This window comes from Corapipo altera, unplaced genomic scaffold, assembly GCF_003945725.1.
Source record: "Corapipo altera isolate COAL_440 unplaced genomic scaffold, ASM394572v1 98, whole genome shotgun sequence".
Taxonomy (NCBI): Eukaryota; Metazoa; Chordata; class Aves; order Passeriformes; family Pipridae; genus Corapipo; species Corapipo altera.
Genome location: NW_020884914.1, coordinates 4,590,311 through 4,612,995, shown reverse-complemented (window position 1 = coordinate 4,612,995; position 22,685 = coordinate 4,590,311). Strand labels below are relative to the sequence as shown.

Here is a 22,685-nt window from a genome sequence, read left to right as displayed (position 1 = left end):
ATGAAACTATTAAAACTACTCCACTAGTTCAAAACTGAGGTGATACAGTAGTGAAAAAGCTTAGTGGTACTGCCAAGAATTATGGTAAACACCAATTTTTAAACTTTTATCCTGTCAGAGCTTGTTCCCCTCCTACCATCCTTCTACTTCTCTTAACTGTAATCTCCGTTCTCCTTCATTGTAATATTGAGGGATATTTTAAGAATCGCCCTATATAAGGAAAGGCTTGGCTATGACTGTAAGATCTGGTTTGACATCCATGCTGGAAATCATGAAGAAAAAATTGGGAGAGAAAGTAGAGGTACACTTAAACCTAGATTTCCATCCCTGGCTTCCTCTAGTGCTCCAAGCTTAAGGTGCTCAGTACCTTTGGTTCCAGTTTCTCCTTGAACACAGCAAGAGCTGCTAAATGCTTATTGTGTTCCAAAACCAAAATCAGGGCACCTCTTCTCTACCTGTCAACTTCAGTGTCCTCTCTTGCTTTTTGTTCAATAGATCCAGCCTATATCAAGTTATGTAGCATGACTTTTAACTTGGGAATTTCTTACTTTAACATCAAAGTTGGTAGTAAATAACTGTGATTGTGAATATATTCATTTGAGGGATTTTCGTGCATACTTTTTCTCTAAAAGAGGGGAAAAAAGGATTGGTTGATATTTTTAAAATAGGGTTTATCTCATTGCTAGATCATATGGACTTTGCTCTCAGAGGCTATTGGAAGAAAGTGTGGCTTTAAGATATTTCCGAGGGTTGTATTCAGCAGACTGGATAAATACAGTGTTAGGGAGTTACTAAAACATTGATTCCTAATCCAACAGACCAAAACTGTTACAGTCTATTGGGTCAATGCCTGTGACATGATAGACCATAACAGTTCCTTTGGACGTGTCAGGGGCTAATTATACACTTTTTAGTTCTCAGATCATTGACTTGATAGACCACGAAGAGGCAGATTAGAACACGCTCTAAGTATTGTCAACCCGAGTGCTTTAAAACCGAGGAGGAATTAAGAGCATTGTGGGAGAGTCAGAGAGAAGATGAAGGAGTGAAATGTTATTAATAAAAAATGGAATGACATGGATATGGTCTGTATGGATTAGCCGTGTAATTTGCAATGTGCTCCAGGCAAGGTGAGGAAGTATTAGAAGAACAAATTTTAAATAACAATGTTGAAGAAATTAATCAAGAAAGAGGCAATTTACACTCTTGCATGTTTTTACTGTAGCGTTTCCCACCTCAAAGGAGTCTGAAGCATTTGATTAGGTATTTAAATAGAACTTTTTTCCACATACCTTTGGGCTTGTCAAGTTTCTAATGCTCTAAGAACCCACCTGGGGCAAACATGAGATTGTAAGAATGCAGCAGGAATGGGAATAGAACTTTTACCCACATATCCTAAAGAAGTTTTTGCTGAAAACTGCTGTAGGGTGTTTCATATCTATGCATAAAAAAAAGTAAGTTTTCATTTAAACCGAACTAGTAACCAGCCTCTAAACTTCCTTTTGCGTTTCTTCAATGAATTCTTAAATAATCCTGGCAAAGTTTTCATTTATGTGATATTTTAGTTATAATATGAAAAAATTATGCTGTCAAGTAATTTGTAAAGTTCAAAACTAAATAGAATGTAAAGGAAAGAACTCTTGTTATTCACAATCGCTAAAGAAGTTTATAATCATAACTCTGTGGAGTTAGGGGACTTTATTGTGGCTAAAATGATGGTTACTAGCAAACCATAGTAATCATTTTGAAATCAGAAACCAATAAAAAAAGTATGTTTTTGAGGCATTATTTTAAAGATTATGTGATCTACATAAAGAATAAATCCCTCATTGAAATTAATGTACATTTTGTTATGTATTTTAGTAGATAAAATATTGATTCTTTGCACAAGGCTGACTTCAAAATGCTGTATTCTTTGCCCTAAAGAGAGTGAACAATTTGTCCAAAATACAGTAATAAACAAAATTTTCAAATATAACTTAGAAGACTTCAAAAATAGCCTTAATTTAGCAGTCCTGGGTCATACTGCCATCAATTTACATTGCTGGCATGGAGCACTTCTGAAGTAAAATTACAGGACTACTTCTTCAAGTATTTAATTTAGATCATAGAATGTGTTAATCACAGTAAAAGACCAGTAATTTTAGAGCAGTTATGCCACTGAGATCAGTATGAATTCTACTATGGATTTTTGTTGTATTCAGAATTTCACCTATTAGTTTTAAGTTCCATGTTAAAATGTTAAGATCTACTTAAAAATCACCTGTGTTCCTTGTGCAGATAAATATGCATTCTTTAGACTCTGTATATTGTATTATTAATAATAAATACATTTATATTAGATATAACATATAGTGTAATCATACATAGAAAAATTCCACTGATACAGGAGGTAATATGAATTAGACCCAAGTATATTTGTGTACTGTTTAAAAAAAAAAATAAATCAGGCAATAAAATGTGTAGATCTTTAACGTGAATGGTGAAAGGGCTACAGATTTTTCCACTGGTTATTATATGAGACATAGATTAAAAATAAGCTTTTTTTTTTTTTTTTTTTTTTTTTTTTTTTTTTTACAACAGCAATACTAAATTGCAAATTGCAGCATCAATTTGCTGGAAATCTTCTTTATAGAGTCTTTGAGGGGTAATGGAAGGAGGGAGAAGGGGAGTTTGTACACAAGACATTGCCATGGCAGAATTACATCTGCCCTGTGTGCAGCGTGGACACCTTGTCTTTTCTCCAACCTGTTTTATGGCAGCAATGTCAGGCTGTGCTAAAAGGAGCCTCTCTCTCGTAGCATTTGAATGGGTTATTTAGCTAGTTCAGTGTGAGGGCTAAAAAACCTGCCTGCCCATCTACTGGGGAAAGCCTGACATGAGAATACAAATTATGAGAAAGCACCTTCTGTTGACCATTTTCCCCTTTAGGTTTTTTTGTATTTGTTTTGGTTTTGTTTGTTTGTTTTGTTTGTTTTCTCTCTGAGTAAATGGAATAATACAGGCATATCACTGGTTTTGGGAATGCACATTTCCATTAGTTTCCAGAAGAGTTAGGGGTTGGGGTTTTTTTTTTCTTTTCTTGAAGGTGTGCTTCTTGCAGTTGCAAAAGTACTTCTTGGTATTAAGACAAATTATTCCTGTGCAAGAAGTTGTGTGAGCAGTGGCAGGATGAAATTTAATGAGGGATTTCTTTTCTTTTCTGTCTCCTGCTGTCTTTGGCAGTGTGAGTTATGGTAGAGACATCTTGTCATTGGCTAAATCACGCTGAAATGTCCTGTACTGAGCACAAAGAAGAAGCAAATGAGAAGCAATGCAGAGGTGCCTAACCTGGCAGGCAAATTAAGGGCTTGGTTGAGCTGCCTGGAGGCAGGGATTTAGTGCCATTTCAGACACTCAGGGGCATGAGAGAGATCCAGGGAGGCAAGGGGGACACGGGACCTTCTGGAGTGGCAGCTGAGCCTGGGCAGATGGATGAGCTGCCTTTGCTTGGGCACTGAGGATGAGCTTTAGTGATTTCTGTGCACTAATAGTTGCAGAAGTAGCCACATTAATTTATTTCGATGCAGAATTTTCCTTTATCTGCTTCCAAGGGCCACCTCAAAATTTCAGAAAAGAGCATTTAGTGAACTGGTCAGGAATGGTGGTGGCAGGACAGCATCACCTTTTTAAAAGAAAGCAAAATATCCTCGTCTTCCCCTTAGCCTTGGCATCGTTATTAGTGGTGAGGTTGAACAAGCAGAACAATTCTATTTTTCAAAAACAAGCTGAACAGTTCTGCAGAAAAAAAGAAGCTGACATTGAAGAAATCAGTCTAAAAGTAAAATATACTTTCCTGATGCACATCAGGTCAAACCGGTTACTGTTAGTGTTGTTGAAGCTTGATACTGCATGAATTATTTATAGTTTTATTCTCATTTCATTTAATGTATCTTATAGGTATGGCTGTGAAGTTGTTTAGTTGTCTCGTGTTGTGATTCAAATGCTATGAGTATGATAATGTACTTTGATCTTACAGTAATGGGAATATAAAGCATGATAATAGCAAAAATCAACCTTCTAATTATAGTTATTATGCTAATATTAAAAAGTTTAAATTCTTTGATAGCCTTGATATTTAAATTTAGGACACCAGAAGGAGGGAGTTGGGGAGGACTTAATAAAGGGATTTTAAAGGGAAACTTTGTCCTTCCTTGAATATTGCAGGAGCCAGTTGTCAGCTATATTACAGTTCATAGTGAGAAAGCCCTCAACGTTAGAGTCCTCATAAGAGCAGCAAAGTCTTAACATTTAGAGCATGAAGGAAAAATAGTATCTTTAATAATATAATGGAGAAATGTTTAGGTGTACGACATATAACTCTACTGGGAAAAATCCTTGCTACACTCGATAGTTAGCCCCAGATCCTTGGAGAATACAGTTTGGAATAACTCCAGTGAAGTCAGTGCTTTCAGTTAAGCTGCATCAATTTTACAGGCTGAGATTCTGATCCCTGAACTCTAAATACTGACTGTGTTTGTAAATCCCATGGTGGTCTTACCAGAAAAAGTCAACTGATTAAACACAGTTTAAATCTTCCCACTGTAATTTCTGTTCACTGTTGTGTTTGCCTTCATCTGAATTTCTGATGTTCTGGGGCTCTGCACTGTTTGCAGCGGTTGCCATATTTTTGGGAGGGGGTCTGCACCTCTGTGTTAAGCAAAATTATTTCTGTCTACTTTTGTGAAGTTTCTCAGCAAAGCCTAAGAATTCAGGTGTATGAAGCATAATCACTGTATGTTAGTGGATTATAATTTCTTTTCATTTCAAATTTCCTAGAGCTAGTGTGATTATTTTTAGGGAAGTCCTGATTTCTTAAAATCCTTCTTGACCTTTAGTATGGCTTCTATTTTAAGGAAGCTCTGTGTTGCCAAGGAGAGGGATTGAAAGCTTCTGGGAGTGCTGGGTGAAATTAGATGTGTGTCAAGATTTTGTACTTAAGTGTGTTCTGTGTGAAATATAAATAATGTTGAATAGTCCAACTGCCATCCAACCTTTCAGGAAGAACAGAAAACACTTGGTCATTTGCCCCTACAAGGGTTTTTTTGCCTTCGTAGGGGCAAAATATGTAAACCTAAATGTATAAATTTCCAAGGCACAGCTGGGAGAGGTTCTGTACATCTGAAGAGCAGCAGAGCCAAGGACTGCAGGGGGGAAAAGTAGTAGGTTGGTGCTTTTTTAGGAATGTGTAGTAGTGCAAACACCCCTCTGGGTACATCCTTTCCCAGGCTGGGACAACTACATGGAAACATCTAGGGGTAGAACTTGGGGTGACAGCCTAGGCTGGAATTGTGCTTTGTGATGGTCAGATCCCTCAAGACATAAAAACCCAGCAACTGAAACCCATTCTCTGAATCTCTTCCTCTCTTCCACTTCCAGGTTCTGAATTTTCCAATAATAAAGTAGGCAAATCTCTTATGTGTCAGGCAGGATCAGTGGGGGAGTCTGGACCAAATCTGTACCCAATCTGTCAGAAGTTTCTGCCCTTTCTGATCTCTACTCTACTTTAGGTTGCCACTGACCTTTATTTTAAAGTCTACTTACATGTAGAAGACCTAATAAAAGTTATATGTACTAATGTTTAACTGAATTATCAGAGTTTCAGTATTAAAGAAAACTTTCACCCCAACTTAATAGTGAGAATTCCCATTTTTTCCATGTGTGAAGGAGGCTGAAGTTCAGTATTGTACTGAAGATGATATAAAGCAGAATTTCACTCACTGTTCTGGAATCTATTTAACATTCCAGTAGCTGGGATCATTGCTGTTAGTGTTTATGAGGATAGGAAATGTTAAGGGAATTTTGGAAGAGTTTGAAGGGAAGTCATAAATATTCCTTAGACAGAAGTGCTGATAATACTCTAACTTAATTTTTCCTGATGGAGCATGCAAAGAACATGTACATCAAAAGCTAATCAACTTCATTGGAATAGCAGGTACTTCAAACTAGAAACTCTCAGAATATGTGGATTAAAAGCAATTTAAAAAGAGAGTCAAGACTAAACACACCTACAGAAAAGATTCCTGTAGAACTAAAAGCTAAAAATGCTTTAGTAATTACAAATAGCAATTGCTACAAATAGTAATTACAAATTGTTGGCACGTTTCTACTAATTTTCACATATATGACCTTATCTAACTTCCTTTCAGCGTTGATATGCATGTGGCTTCTGTATCAGTTCAGGAGGCTTTAGAATTAATGTGTGGAAGTTTTTCCTGTACTACTTCAGCACAGTTAATGTGACTTGTGTGAAGCAAGACAGCAACAGAGAGCTCTTCTTGAAAAATGGGCAAGTGCTATTTTTGTAGTAAAGTACTGACAAAATAAATTTATGAAACATCTTAGGCCTCTATACTACTTGTGGTAGTATAAACAGGCTGAAGAAATTAGGTTATGGTATTTTTTTATTAAAAAAAAAAAAAGTTGGATAGTCCAGAAGACCTAATTTCTGTGAGTACATAACATTTACTGAAGTAATTTGTTATTAGTAATATTTTTCACTAAATAGTATATATAATAAAAACTTTAGTCGAGCTTCACTTAAATTCCTGTTCCTCACCTACTTAAATATTTTGGTTTAATACTCTATTTGACAAGTCTTTTAATTCAGTGACCTGCTTTTAGTGAGATGATAAAGCTGAACCTGAAAATATTTTGTTATTCTCTTTTAAATTGGATGCTGCAGAGTATGGGTGTGATTCTGACAGCTGAAGTTTTCCTGGCCACCTCTTGCCATCAGAAAAACTTTCAAACAATACTTGGTTTTATAGTGCAAGCCCCATGCCTGTCCCAATATAAAATATTAGTTTAATAATGACTGAAGATCATTCCTGAGGGCATAAGCTCTAACTTTGCTAATGAAGAAGCTTGTAATAAAAACTCTTCTATAATAAAAAGTGCAGTACAGAAAGATGCATGTAGAAAATCATGCTTCTTTTTATTTTGAATTTACTCTGTGAAAAATAATGCCAACACTGGAAATGCTGACAGAGCATAGGGAGATTTCTCTCCTAAAGCTGTTGTCCATTCTACCACAGCTTGGATCTTTCTAGGGCAGTTTAGTGACAAGCAAAAATTCACAAGGTTTCTTCACAGAAGTAGTTTTGTATATGAAACAGTCATAGCCAGGATAAGGCTCAGACTCCAGTGATTAAAGATCTTCAGAAAAAAACAATAAACCCTGTTCTATGATACAGTGTGACATGTTTTCAGCTAACTCACATTATCAAGGAGAGAGAAAGAAAGCACGTAATGCATTGGATATGCAAAAGGTCTGCTGGGGAGAAAGAACAGGTGCCAGAACAGGGAAGTTTATGTCAGATGTGGGGCCTCAGAGGCATGTATTTGTTAGGAGTCTGCCAAAGGGGCTACAGGGAATAGAGCAGAGGAAATTAGAACATATTCAAACCTTCTGAAGATGGTGTAATGCAGGTTCAGTAACTACCCCAAAGGAAGAAAGTGCATCTAAATCACTTAATAGTACTTCTGTTGTCCTCTCCTTCTGTTCTTGTCTGAGTTCAGGAAACATATCAAGTGTTTAAACATTATTTATTTTTTTTCAAACTTTAAAAATATCTTTATTACCATACTGGTAAAAAACATATTAGTTTTCAATTTGCCAGGAGAAATAAGGAATGATATATAGGCTTGAGAGGAGCAATAGTATGCAGAGTGTTTGCCCTTGGGAAGTAGCTGCTGGGATGGAACACAGCCATTTGGAGTCCCAGCAGCACATTTTCATGACCCACACTGTCTGGGTTTCCATCAGAGAGCTCAGACTGCCAAAGGGTGCCAGTCCTGCACTTAAGAGGATTGCACTTAGCCCAGGGTGTGAGTATCTAGCAGGCTGAATATATCCAATTGTACATTGAGATCAATGCGTTAGTCATGTTATCCTTTCAATTTTTTTTTCTGTTAATCTCCCTTATAACCAGTAACAACTTTTAAAATTTTATTTAAACAACAAAAAAAAATGTTTTCTAGTTTTTAAATCTGTGTTCTTTTACATCTGAAGTATAAACCAGTGAGCAGTAAAAATTTAGTTCTGTACTTTCTCTGTTAATACACAAATTAAATTATGGAAGTGATTCTGTATTTTAATAGAGCAGAGCTTATTGTATAATAAAGTTGGGTCCACTTACATTTCTTGTACATTTTTGAATCATTAAAAGCGTAGCAGTGATGAGGAACACTAAACCGACCTAAAACGCATCATGAATTTTCACCATCTCTTCCTTGTGAGATTTTTAAGCCTTGTGTACTCAGTATAGTTAGTGCAGAACATTGGTCTTTAAAGGGAACAGCCCTACATTTGCAAAGGACTGAGCTGGGTTAGGTGTCCTTTGCCAGATCTGCTTTCCAGCTGCTTTAAGCCAGATGGAATGTGATGCACCACAGTGTCAGCTTTGTTCTGAAGGACTCCTTTTGCAAACTTTGGGGTCGTCCACACTTAGGAAGAAAACTTGTGTAGTGTTGCCTCTGATGAGCAGTTCTCCCTCTAGGTCTGTGTGAACAGTAGTATAGAATTTAGTTAAATAAAAAACTGTCGCTTATAAAAACATTAAAGCCATCCAGGTTCTAAAAAATTTATTGTAATTGTTACAAATAACACCTAATTAGTTATATAAATAAAATTGAACTGGCTTATTAAACTCCAGCATCTAATCTTTTCATTCTCACAGATGCTATGCTGACCAGTATGTAACTTTCTACTTTTAAAACTTATTTATGGAGTTGTGAAATTAATTTTACAAAATCAAAACACAGGGAAAACAGTATCTTCCTATGAAGCAGTATAACAAGGAATGCTTATAGTAGGTGTTTTTTAAATAGGTAAAACTTTGGGTTCCTTTCTTTTTTTAATTAGTTTTCTACCGATAATTACTAAAGAGTTGGTTAAAACAAAGTAAAATTTCAGAACAGTTTCAATAACGTTTGCCATTCCAAAAGACAAATTGCAGGGTGTCCTGGGTTCTTTCTGTAGGTACTAACCCAGCAGATGATTCTGTACTTTGGCATCTGAACACAGAGAGTCTGGGGCTCAGTGTTCCACTGTTCTGAGCAGAGATAAAAAAAGGAGTTTCTCAGTAACCTGTTTAGAGACAGTTTTTAAGGGGAAGTGCTCTTTCCATTTAGGTGAGAGGGCAGTTTAATAACTTTGTAGAAATTAATCAGAAGGATTTTCTGTTCAACAGTAGCTGGTAAGTCTGCATTGCTACTGGCTGAATCTCTTGTAGGCAAGCCTCTGTAACTTTTTCTCTCTCTATAATTATCACAAGAGGTGATAGCAGTAAATACAGTGACAAATTATGCTACCTAAGAAATGCAGAGTAGCTCTGTATTTATATTGTGAAATCAATCCCCTTTTGTTGTTTTTTTTTTTTTTAATTCATGTCTTTAGCATTACATGCAAGGTAAATCTCATTAGCTTGTGAAACTGTTGCAGATGACAAAATAAAGAGTAAAACTACCAATTGTACATGCAGGTGAAAATGAAAGAATATTCAGTTTGATCACTAAATTCACACTAAAAATATCTCTGGTAGGGCAGAGGCAACTATCAGATATTGCTTTTGGATGTAGTCAATGCTGTCCCTGTAGTACAGATTGCAGATTCCTTGTTTTGTTTTTTTCCCCTAAAATGTGAACCTCTAAGTAACAAGGTTCACAGATTTCTAAATGAAAATTTCAGCTCTCTTTAATACGTTGTAGACGAAGTAATAAAAATAGATTTTGTTCTCTTGGGGTTTAAATCTTCAAGGCTCTGTTACTCCTAAGAGACGTTTGCTCCCGAACACAAAATAGTTTTCAGTAGGATCCTGAGGGTACTTAATGCTTGCAGAGCTGAGTTTTTCCAGGTAGTTCTTAATACTAGCCAGACCTAGTTCCTTCTGACTCCTATTTATTAGGCTCTTGCATTTTAAAGCTGTGCAGAACAGAGAGTTGAGGCAGGAGCTCTGTGCAGTTGGGAGTAAAACAAGTAAAACTTGTGAACCCAAGTGTTAAAACTTCACCCAGGTTCTTTATTAATCCTGCACAACACCAAAACATTGCAAGGAAGCTGTGTATATGCATATAAAGGAATCATTTGATGTTAATCCTTCAACATGGTTTCCACTAACCCAAATCCTGTTTGCCTTGACTTCGGAAAGGACAAATCAGGATTTGTGGCATAAGGAAGTTTTCCGCATTTTGAAATATTAGTGTATTTAGCATTTCTCTTTTTATGTTACCTGGTTTATAAAAGAATTTTGCAAGAGAAGGTTTATATGAAATTACTCATGTTTCTAGCTTATTGTCCTAAGATTCTGCAAAAGACTTTTCAATGTATTTGGATGACAGTATATGAGAATATACTATGTCATTTTTTTTAACAAATAGCAGAAAATTAATTTTCTGATTGCAGTTATATTAGACATAGAAAAAGCAAAATATTTTACTTTTGATATCCTCCTTTCAGATGCACAAAGTAAATTGCAATTTATTTTTTTTTCCCAAGTGCTTTTTACATATTTCGCAGTAGTGCCCTTTAATAGCTATATCAATATATTGTTTTATTTTTATTAGACTTCATAAATATATTGACATATCTGTAACACTAAACATGAAGCTTCCAATGCAAGAGTTTGTACATAGTCCATATCCAAATGTCACCATTATTTCATTTAAAAGATCCCAGCATGTCTACCTCATGATCCTTATGAACTCTATAGTACTGAAATACGTCAACACTTTTTCTTGCTACATTCATTAAAATTAAGCACCCTTCCCCTACCCCATCTGTAAACATCAAGTCAATTGGCAGCTAGCACATTTCCCAGTCAGCAAGCAGTATTGTGAATTTTATCTTCTCTTGCAGAAATCAATTCGTCTTCGTTGCAGCAGATGAAATTTCTTGTAACACCTCTGCAGGTAACAATCATTGATACTTCTTGATGCATCCATCCAGGTCTCAATATCCTTTTTCACATGCTGCATTGAATCGTAAGACAAGGCATAGGAAAGTCCAGAGTTATAAATCTTTGGGATAGTTTGATTAATTTGTAGCTTCAGCCTATAGGTTCTGCCATAGAAAAGCTGTTAGGTTATTGTGCTGACTCTGGTGTTTTGTGTCCAGTTTAAATATCATATGGCCTAGTACATAAGGATGTGTTAAACCTTCTGATAAAAACTTACTGGGCAGTGCAATCAAGACTGTGACTTTCAAAATGCCAAAGCAAACAGAACTGATGAAAAGAGTAAAGGCTTAGATGTTTGTAGGACATTGTAAGTGCTATAGATTTAAAAATTTTCTTTTCAACTCTTTGGGGGCAAATGATGCCCACAAGGGTACAGCAGACCCTAAAGCACTCACAAAGTCTATCCTATGGATAAGATAGTGGGAGAGAGGGTCTGTACCTTCAGAGGATCGCTCTCTAGTAAGTAAAAAGTCTTGATATACTATCATGTTGTAAGCCTTGGGTACAGAAGAATGAATAATGTCTTTAAAGGGTAATGGTATTTTGTAAATATGTTGAATATGTCAAGGGATTTTCTCTCTTTTAAGCAATAGAGTTTGAACAAGTTTAGTCTTAATTCAGGTAAGGATGGTATTATATTGCTATACATAAGAAATCAAAAGGCAATATAAATAGTAATAGTGATGGGACTTATTCTGCCAATAATGTTATGCAAAAAATTGAGTCCATAGAAGTTGCTCATATTGAAGGATGAAAGGGTATATAGTGTGAAACAAAATGTTGGTGTTAAGAAGTGTTTATTTATAGAGTTTTATATTAGCAGAAATAAGAGAAAGGTGATGAGATTTCTGTTTATGCCATAATGTTCTACATAGCAACAAATAAAGAGCATTTATGTATGAAAAAGAAAATCATAGCTAAACCCAAAATTGTAGCAATGTCTATGCCAGCTACAGCAACTTTGGTGGTAATCTGAAAAGTTCTTCTGTAATAAAAACCTGATTTAACATGGGTTTTTCCAAGTCCTATATCATGAATAAAATACATTTTGAGAAGTCAATACTTGTCACATTCTTGACATCACTAGACTTGGATTTTGGCTCCATTATTTCCCTTGAGCTTCCTGCTCAGCTCTTCATTGGAGTGAGCTCTAGTAGGAAGGCTATTAATTTGTAAATCTAAGCCTTACTAAGTCAGAATAAATGTAATTATTTTAGCAGTTTTTATACTTGGAATTCTTGAGTTAGATCTGGGGTCTGTGGGACCTGTTTTACAGAGTGAACCCTTCTAAGAAATAATTATTGCTCTAATACAGACATTTTTTTCCCCTCAATTCAGGCACAATTTAAGTGCCCAAGGCTGTATTATACACATTCTGTATTGGAATTTCAGTAAAAAATATGACACTCTTATTTATCAGTACATTCAGTGAACTTCACACAAAAGAAAATAGATCTCTATGTATATTTATTAAAACTTTTCAGTTTACCAGCTGATTACCTCTGTTGAATTGATTCAACAATAAGGTATTTTTGTTAGGTATATTTTTGACCATGTGATAAACACATCTATCATAGGTGACTGTAGGTGCCTTTTTTTGCTATAAGATATGAAGTGGAAAGCCAATGAAAGCCTGTATCTGCTGTTTGTAATATACTGAAGTTTTAGTAATAGAATTTAAAGAACTTTTGGCTTTATAAAAAAATAGCTCCCTGGCCCGTATTCCTGGGATTCAAGTTGCCAAAATTGAATTTGGTCTTTTGAATCTGTAAGTTGACTCGCAACTAATTTATTATCTGTTGTTTTCTGTTTTAATACGTGGAGCATATATAGAGTTACATAAACCTTTAGAACCCAAGCTAACCTTCCTGTGGTTTTTCAGATGCATGCAAAACAGCTGCAGTATGATTTTATAGTGCTTTTTTTAGTGCTCCTAAACTCAATTGCAGTAATTTAACTGTGTTTGTAGAATTGACATAAAGTGAAGATACTGATAATATGCTCAATGTTTGAAATGTGAGTATATGTATGTTTGTATTGTTTCCTCGTAAAGAATGTGTGTCTTTGTAGACTTCAAATAGTAATATAACAAGTAAAGTTTTGGCTGGAACTTTGTCATCCAATGGAAATGGGAGGTCTGGGTGATTCTGCTGGTAATATTCACTCTTCTCTCCATAATACTTTATCATTCCTGCCAGAGGATACTTAGCCCTCAGCCACACAGTAATCTTATTTGATTTGGGAATAAAGTAATCTTGAGTAGATAAATGTGTTAATGAACAGACATCGTGTCCATATACACATTTCTATTTAAATATGTGTATCTGTTCTTGAATGCACATTACATAAGGAAAACCTCTTCAGGTGTCTGCCAGAGGGGTCCTTCCATGGGAAATTTAAAAGCATTTCACTCCTGCTTGCATCCAGTGCATTCTGAGGCTAAAAATAATTACTCTTCAGAAGAGAAGTTCTGCACTTCTGGGATAGATCTTCTCTGGCAGGAATGATTAAAGGGTTTGCAAACAGATCTGAACTAGAACAGAGGCAGGGAAACTATCAGAAACCTCCTAGCACTCTGATGATGGAATTTTAACAAGGATCTCTGAAGACCTTCCTCTAGCAAATCTCTGACAATAGTTACATTAGGGGAGAATTAATCCTGAGGTTCTTGGCTGATGGAGGGCAATGGGCATCTTGCCCTGTCAGGTCTGGATAAATCAGAATGAGACCCAGAATAAACCTTTGATTTATTTACGTGTTGGTTGCAGAACATTGTTCATTTTGCATCTTTAGCATTTTTAGTGGATTTTTCAAATCAGTGCTCAATCTATTTTTTTTCTTTTAGGTTTTATAAGATCAAAATTCATAGTTTGTATAGAAACTATATTTTTAGTGTCTCTTCCAAGTGCGCTCTAGGAGGTACCTGCATATTACACTTTATGTTTTTTGTGTAAAAATGAGACAGGATCATTATTCTAGATTTATATTGCTCTCTCTCTCTTCTTCCATTTTTTAACTGTTATCCAACCTCCATGTACAAACAAAATAATCCAGTGTGGATGCATGCTTCGTATTATTTTTCTCCCAAGTGTATTTGCAATGGTTTTGGAATAACAGAGAGAGAGAGGCAAGTGTATATATAAACCTGAATTTACAATGAAGTATGGTGGAAGTGGATATAACATCTGTCCAATTGTGACTGTATTTATTTACATTTCTGAGCAGAATCAGCCCCAGGAGGAGGGATTGTGTGTTTGTGTGTGCACGCAAAGGAAATGCTTTATAAAGCTTTAAAAGTTGACAGTCTTAGATTAAGTTATTGACCTCCACTTGGAGAAAGATACAGTCTCCAAAATAGATTAAACGTTCTGAAAGGTTTAATTTTATAACTCTAGGAAGGATGTTGCATACAAGCAGGCAGCTTAAAGAAACAAACATTGGAGTTTGTACTGTTGAAATATTTGAAGAGAAAGAATAATGGCCATTTTTAACAAATGCAATTGCTCCAATCATTGCAAATTTCCTCTATACCATTATTACCCTGTCAGCACTAACACTGCCACAAATGTAATTTATTAAACACTGGCAAATATGGAGATACTTATTTAAAAGCAGATCAGTATTGGATGAAGTGCTTAAAATGGTTACAGTGCCTGTTGTGGCAAACCTACCTCTTCTGTGTTATATAAATAATTTCCGCTGGTCAAAATTTTGCCATACATACTTGTATACATCTCATTGACCTATTCACGTGTCTGGTAGGAGATACTGATCACATCAAACTCTTGCAAAAGAATTTTGAGCGAGTATAATCCAAACTGCTTTGGAAGAATGCAGCTTCAGAGGTATTTCCTTTAGCCTGTTAGAATTACTGTGTGAAGACATATGCTCAGTTGTGAGAGGTTCTTCCCTTTTAGTGTTGCTGCCAATGGGTTTGACTTCATTTCATGAAGCAATTTGACTGGGAAAATAACCGTTTTCGATGAGATGCTTTTATTATTATGTTCTGCTCTTCCGCTAATCAAATAAAAAATGAAGATGAAGGAGCATCTGTAAGGTCTTTGTGCCAGTATTTATTTAAGGCTGCACTGCTGTTCCCTGTGAAAAATGGCAGATACTGAAGTTTTTGCTCTGGAAAGACTAGGAAATGTTGCACTAATGCACAGAATTAAACTTCTTCTATAAATTCAAGTGTCCTTTATGCTGGCAGTTTAAACTTGCGTTTACTGCTGCTGTAAATAGTTGCTTATATGGAATTCCATTTGTTACAGCTTTTTCTGCTCTCGGTAGTTGTGTGGTAAAGATGTTCAGCTATCGGATCAGTTGATAAAAATCAGTAAACACTTCGATTATCCTCTGTTCTTCTTTCATGAAGTTTGATTAATTCCTTTTTCTCACCCAGTGAAAACACTGGCAGCCCTCACTGGCATCTTTGTCACTATCTCTGTGACAGCTCTGCCTTCCCCGTGCTCGCAGTTCTAGGTCAGTTCGCATGGCTAGTCAAATGTGACAACATGACAAGATTAAGTAAAGCTGAGGTTCTGTGATTTGTAAATGGAGGATTTGCAATGTGAAGCTCCTTTGATAACAGAAGTAGTGAATAATCTGTGTTTGTCCTCAACAAGTGCGTTAGAAGCATGCCTATATCTTCTGGGCTGGTTTTTTTTTTTAATGAAGCAACTGGATTTTTTTTTCTCTCTGACAGACTGGAAATATTGCACATGAACGATGGTCTGTGTGTGTGCATGTTTGTATGCCTATATACAATAATTAAATGAGCAAGGATTCAGTTTTAGCATCTTGAGATTATCATATTCCATTTAAAACATTAAAAAATACTCTGGTTGCATCCTGCACAACTTTACACTCAAGCACAAAAGGCTGCTTTCAAATTTAATAAACAAAGTACTCAGCATATTTATTATTGAACAAGATAAGAATTTCTTCAAGGTCTATTTCCCTGAAATATAACAGAAATAGTAACAGGAAAATCCTTTACAGATCAAAGAAATACTTGGTTTTTGTTGGAATAGAGCTGGTTTTAAGTGTCACTTGATAGCAAGCCACAGTTTCCCCAGTGGCTTTTTTTAAAGAACTTTATATGAATTCTCAGTTTCTTGGAAAAAGGCTACACAGAAAGATGGTGGTGGTAGCATAGAATTACTATGGTAGATTTTTGACAAGGTATCAACTGAAATTCCCACATTTGTGTAAATCCAGACAGCAAGACTGAAACTTGAATGAAAGCTTTTTAGCTGAGATCTGTCCCTGAGGTTGCTCCATAGCAGTTATTCAGCATCAACTCAGGGAAAAGTCACCTGTGCTGCTGTTTGTTACACTTCTGTGTTTCTGCAAAGTAACCAATATCAATCATGTTTGGTTCAATGTTTAAAGAGGTGGTAGCTCAGCTTTGGCTGGCTGTAAACATCCCACAAATTTCAAAAGCAGCTCAGGTTGGCAAACAGAAGTAAAAATGAAAACCACATCTGAGCACCAGCAACCAAAATTTCTGCAAAACGTGCCTGTCAATGAACAAGAAAATTAACTGGCCAAATTGAGCTATGACATAAACAAGTAAACAGTCAAGAACTGGAAATTCATCTCTACATACATAAAATTCTGCATAGGCTTCTCAAGTTTCTCCTTGCTCCAACCTGCAGGAAAAAGTAAACACTGTTTTTAATATTTCAGCAATGACATATTTATGAAGATCCTTTCACAGAAACCTTTCATTATCGCCCTCTCCCTGGAAGACCCTGGTCAAGTTTCTTATCTCTGGGAAAACCTAGCAATGGTAGTGCTGTACTGACAGGAAATCCCTTATGGCTCTCCAAGCATCCAGGAGTTCAGCATTGCAGTGCACCTTGAAGTTTCCCTGTTTCCTTGTGCTGCCTGTCTCTTCCCAATTCTTTCTCTGCTCCACATCACAAATCTGTAGCACATTCTGGGTCATGAAAGAGGGAGATGACATGAAATAACGTATATTATGGTCCTTTCTTGTGCAGTGACCTTTAGTGTTTGATACTGGGCATTTAAAACTGTGCACAAAAAATTTTAGCATTCTTAACCTTTCCAATCAAGCCAAATGACCAGAAACCGTTTTTATCAACAGATTTCAATTTCCTTGATCTCATGTTAAAACTTCAGAGACATCTTTCTCCGTGGCCTTCTGAGATATGGAGAAAGACTCACTGGTCATTCAGGTGACTGAAATGCCTGAAGTTGCTTGGTGTTAATGTCTAAAATGAAGTTAGTTGTTTGGTTGGAGGTGCTTTGAACACTGTAAGCAGATACCATCCTACTGCAGTGAGATGAATTTTAAGTTAAAGGGCCACCACTGCTGCACAGGTTTGACCCACTAAGCCTGAAATACTGCTCAGCAGTGTGGTGTGTGACTGGGGTGGACAGGAAGGAGCTCTGCTGCTCAGTTATGTGACCCAGAGAAACAGCACCGTGTTACTGGAATCATTTAGATGACCCTTGCTTTCCTTATATTCATTCCACTTCTTTACTAAAATCTTCACATCTTTGTCTAAAATTTCACTTAGGTCTTCCTGTACCATAGGGGAGCCGTGGATTGCCCCTCGTGTGCCACCTGCCAATGGCAAGAGGCACATCCTGCAGCAATGCCCATTCCCTGGGTGAGCAGGCAGGAGCACCCAAACACTCTGCACTGACCTCTCCCACTTCACCACAACCCAATCCTTCAGTTGCCTCTTTGTGAAATTCAGTAGTAATTGTCAACACAACAATTTCGGTAATTTAAGGTTATTCTGGTTAAAGATTCAACACATATCGGTCTGAAGATGAAACTGTTTTTTCACTTGATTGTTCAGTTATAACCAGAGCTGGTAAAAAATGGATAATATTTTGAAAAACTTAGAAATATGAGCTTTTCAGTGGTACACATACTTTGCTTGTAATATGGCAAGTAATGGGGGATGAGATCTCAGCTAGATTTAGCTGAGGTAGTGGCCAATTCTTAACTTCTCTCTTCATAGTTCTTAAACACGTTCATAATTTTCTTTATTTCCTGCACTGATGTGTAGATGTGAAAAAATGTGTTAACTTGGTTCTTATTTGTGTGGTGAAATTTTCCTTACTGAAGCTGTTATCAAACCCTATAAGATATATGTTATTAAGAAGCTTCTAAATGTGTCCAGTATTGGATCTCCACTGTCTGTGCTACATCTGTATGGAAATACAGCCATAGTACTAAAGAACTTAAATCCTGAAATTGTAATTACAGTTAGAGAGACTTTAACAGTACCTACTGCTGAAGACTTATATATTTCATTTTAAAAGCCCTACTAAAATAAATCTCACAATTTCCCATTTTTAATTCTTTTTTTTTTCATTTGTTCCATGGACAACAAATTGTCCTTTATGTAGTATTTTAGCATTTTTAAACCCTCTGCTGATGATGATTGACAAGATTGAGGAGTAGCATAAGTAAAGAACGTAGATGGTGGATAGTTTACAGTTGTACTTACAGATGTCAGCATGGCTACACTTTTTTTTTCTCAGTTATTTCCCAGTAAGTTGTTAGTCGAGCTATTTAAGAACCACTGTCAGTATGGTAACAAAATGCTAGCAAAACATATTTTTTTTTCCCCATTATGTCCTGAATACATGTCCCAGGTACTGGAAACTAGTGGAACATACCTTGTGCTAATTAGTGATGCATCAAAATCATTCATCAGATGTGTTCTTAGACAAGAATTTGTGATTGCATGTATTGGTTTCAATACACTGATTTAACATCCTGTAAAATACACAGATAATCCCATTGACTATTAATTTATTAAAAATATTTGTCCTAAATTTTAGTAAATTGTTTACCTAGAATGATTATTTCCAATGTAAATGGTCACAAAGCATTTAAATGCCACTAATTTTAATGAGGAATAAGCACGCTGGCAATAATAGTGAATAAATGCACCAGTGTCTGTGTGACTGAAGCAGCTTACTGATTTGCAGTGTGACAATATAGTTTAAATCCTTCTTACTATTTTCAGCATGGAAATCAGAATCTATTCTGCTAACCTTCTGAGCTTCTAAATTTGGTGTCATGCAAGGGCGTGTTTAAAAATTAGCATTTAAAAAGAAACCCACTTGCTTTAAGTTTAAGCTGACACTGTTCCTTTCCTCTGTGGAAATGAAATTTATTAATCATAATAAAACCATCATATTCTGAAGGTAGAGGTCACCCTGAGGAGGAAAAAAAAAAAGTCTATTCATCACAGAGGAATTTCAATGCATTTTTTTTCCCAGATAATACCTGAGCATGTGTTCTTTCCCCTTTGGAAATATATTTTTCCATGTTTGTGCTTACATATGTCAAGTGTATTTAGGAAGGTGCAAAAATGAGAATTTTGTGATTTAATTTCATATACTTTTTTTTCTTTTACAGAAGATTTGGAAGAATGCTTTTTATGTTTTATTTTGTGTTTACATTGCCCACATTTGTTTAAATGGAATTTCAATATCCTGTAAAAGAAAAAGAAGAAGTGTTTCTTATTTTAACAAGAATAAACGCATTATTAATTCTGAAATATCATTTCCATGTTAATATCACAGTACAAACTTAAGCTTTATCATAAAATAAATGTAAAACATTCTTTTTAAGGAGCAAGGATTGACTTTGCTCACAGTTTTCACATCAGGATTAGTTCACAGCTTTTTTGTTTTAAGGAAGAAACATGGTTTATATAGTAGGATGGAAAAAGCAATGTAAACCACTGACAATAAGTGATTACCACTTTGACAAAAGAATAATAAAATGCACTGAGAAGTCAATGCTGGGTTGAAACGATCATATTTTCATCTTTTTAAATTGCTTAATGTGTGTGTTTATCCATATTTTTCCCTTAGTTGTCAGGATTTCTGTCAAATCATGATACAATATTAGCAACGTGTTTTATTACATAAGTGTTGTAAATTTGCCAGTTACTTCAGTAGTTGACTTAAATATAATAATAATTTAATAAAGCCCAAACAATATGTATTCAGGCTTGTTCCTTCCTTACAAGTGGCCCTTGCATTTAGGCAACTTAATCCCCTGTCAAGGGTGACCCAGGAGACTGTTTTGTGAGGCACTGGGACATAGTCAAGGATCCTGCAGGAATGGGGTGTAGGATGGACACAAAATGCAGCCCTTAATCTTGGCCAAAATTAATGTGATTGCTACAGGTCTAAATTTACAGCCCTTGCTCAGTATTGCAGCAAACAGATAGAAAAAAAAATAAAATAATAAAAAGAAATATACTGAGTCCCATTGCTTTAAAAATAATAGTCATAGTATTAAAGCTGTATGATAATAGTCCAGGCAGTTCCTCCTCTGTGTTACTTGGGCCATGAGGGAAATTTATAACGCTGAAAACATGTCTAGCTTTGAATTAATTGTTTTCCCTTTCTAGATGTCTTCTTACTGTTTGAATGAGATTTGGTTGAAAAGAATTCAAATTTTATCCTGGTGTTTAAAATAGAACCTCAGACTTTAAAAATAGGAATACAGAGGTAATGTCTTCTTCACTTCAGTGTAGAGGGACAAGACCTAAGAGATTCTCTTATGGCTACTATCAAATCTCTAAATTATGTTTGCATAGGGGTTACCAAGGCTGAGGTTTATGGAAGTTCTTCCTACTCCAAAGGCTCCAGAGGGTGGGATCAGTGTCAAACCTGCTCAAAGAACTCTCAGGCTCCCTTTCCAACTCAAAGAATCCCAAAGTCATTTACCCAACACAGACTGTTGTGATCAGTTTTCCTTCTGTTTTTTTTCAGTGGGAACTGCCTGTTTTCTTTGTTGTTAACTGCCTTGGATAGTTTCCAAAATAGGTATTCATGGATATCAAACATTTAAATAGAATTGATATAGAAAGAGGAATTAATATGTTTTATATAAGTCTTTTAGACCTGTTTTCCTGAGTTTGAGACCAGGTCTTAAGGAAAGTGGTTGCCTAACACACTGTTACCCGGGGATATCCATGTATACCTTTGATAGCAATGAGGCCTTCTCTGCCCAAATCTAAAGTAAACATAGGTGTGCAGTAAGATATAGAGCCCACATTCCTGAACTTATGGTACTTTAATAGCTTAACTCATTTTTAATGTGTTATCACTTCACAGAAATTTGGATTTACTAAGTAAACAGGACAGTACAACTGAAGGCATTCAGCTACAATGGTTTTACTTTGTACTGAAACACCCAGATTTTAAAGTACTTTATAAAAACATAGATAAAATTTACATTTGCTCAAAATGCTGGACTCTGTTGATGGGAAAAAATGGTTAATTCCCAATACTGAGTATTAACAATGTACACTCGGAAGTTTGAACTTCCTGAATTTTTTTCTACTTTTTATTTTCTTCCATCAAGATGTGTGGTTATACATTCTTGGAAAAGGAAAAACATGTGACTTCTGCAAATCTGTGACCCTGGGCTTGTTCAGAGAGTCAGGGATGGGAATGTAAAGTCTCTCTCTTTTCCATACCGAACCCTTTTGCCTTCAGCCAGCATGGTTGTCCCAGCAGGTTATTTACTGGGATTTCCATATGAAATGAATCCCTCCTAATCTTGCAAATTTTGGCTCAGTGAGATGGAGAATTAAAGACTACCTTGTCTGTGATGATTTCTGCTCCTTCCTTGAAGATGTCACTGAGTGGGTGGGAATATCTAGTTCAGATAATTTGGACCTTTTCTCTACCTCACAGCCAGGACCCACAGTTGTGGGTGGTGGAGAATTGCATATGCCATGGGAACATTCCTTTCTCAGCTTTCCCTCAGCTGATTAGCTAGAAATCCACTAATCAGATTCCACTTGTGGAGGAGCAAATATGTGATAAAATAAGAGAACTGGCCTCTTTTCAAAAAAAGTAAGTTCATATACGTATCTGAAAAATAAGGTAGTTACACAGAATGAGACCAGTCTGTGGTTAATGTTCACATAAGGCTAAAAAATAATGATTTTTTTTTTTATTTTTTAAGGATATTAAAAAAACTTAGCTTGTTTACTATATTGGCCCACTGTAATTACAAGATTACTTTTGTTGGTCTGTGTGACACTTGAGAGCAGATGGAAATTCTTTGCTTATAGAAGGTGTTAGAGATGTGCAGTGAAACCTGTAGCCAGCTGACATGTCCATCTCACTGATGGTTGTGAATATCCAGGGGTAACAGTGTTCACCCTTGGATTGGGCAGCAAAGCTTTGTGTTTCCAGGTGGAGCAGAGGACTGGGCCACCAAATGGGCTAGGTGTACATGTAGAGGAGCTTTGAAACAGTTTCAACTGTAAGGATTTTGTGTGGGGAGAAATGACATAAATCTGATTTTCACATCACTGACTTTGCCTGGTTGTAGCAGGAACTTGGCCTGAAAACTGAGACTTCAGCTGTGCAAATGGTTTAGGGAGACGCTGTCTCTTCTATAGAAAGATCAGGAATGTGCATGAAAGACCAGCATGTTTCTTAAAACCACTCTACAGCCTTAGCCTGATACCGATTACTAACAGTCTCATAAACCTAATTATACATTTACTGTCATTCGTTACCTCAGCATTTCCCAAAGGACATTGTTTTGAATCTGCGAAGTGAGTTTATTTGTAAGGAATTTGGCTAGAACGGAATATTTCATTGCAACCATTTCGTTAATATTAATAATATCCGGTTTTAACTTTTTTTTCTCTCTTT

At 36.0% G+C, this 22,685-nt stretch overlaps 1 protein-coding gene across 30 annotated transcripts in view; it reads left to right on the top strand.

Annotated features, from left to right (window-relative positions):
* Positions 1 to 22,685, top strand: part of RBFOX1 (RNA binding fox-1 homolog 1) — a 1,158,532-nt gene that overhangs the window by 1,131,760 nt on the left and 4,087 nt on the right. For 5 of the 30 annotated variants that reach the window (XM_027654829.1, XM_027654827.1, XM_027654820.1 and 2 more), the window contains one exon: positions 10,898 to 10,950. The exons of the other annotated variants lie outside the window; for them this stretch is intronic. In XM_027654829.1, the coding sequence (XP_027510630.1) occupies positions 10,898 to 10,950 (53 nt within the window). The remainder of the gene's footprint in view (positions 1 to 10,897; positions 10,951 to 22,685) is intronic. 30 annotated transcript variants of the gene reach the window in all.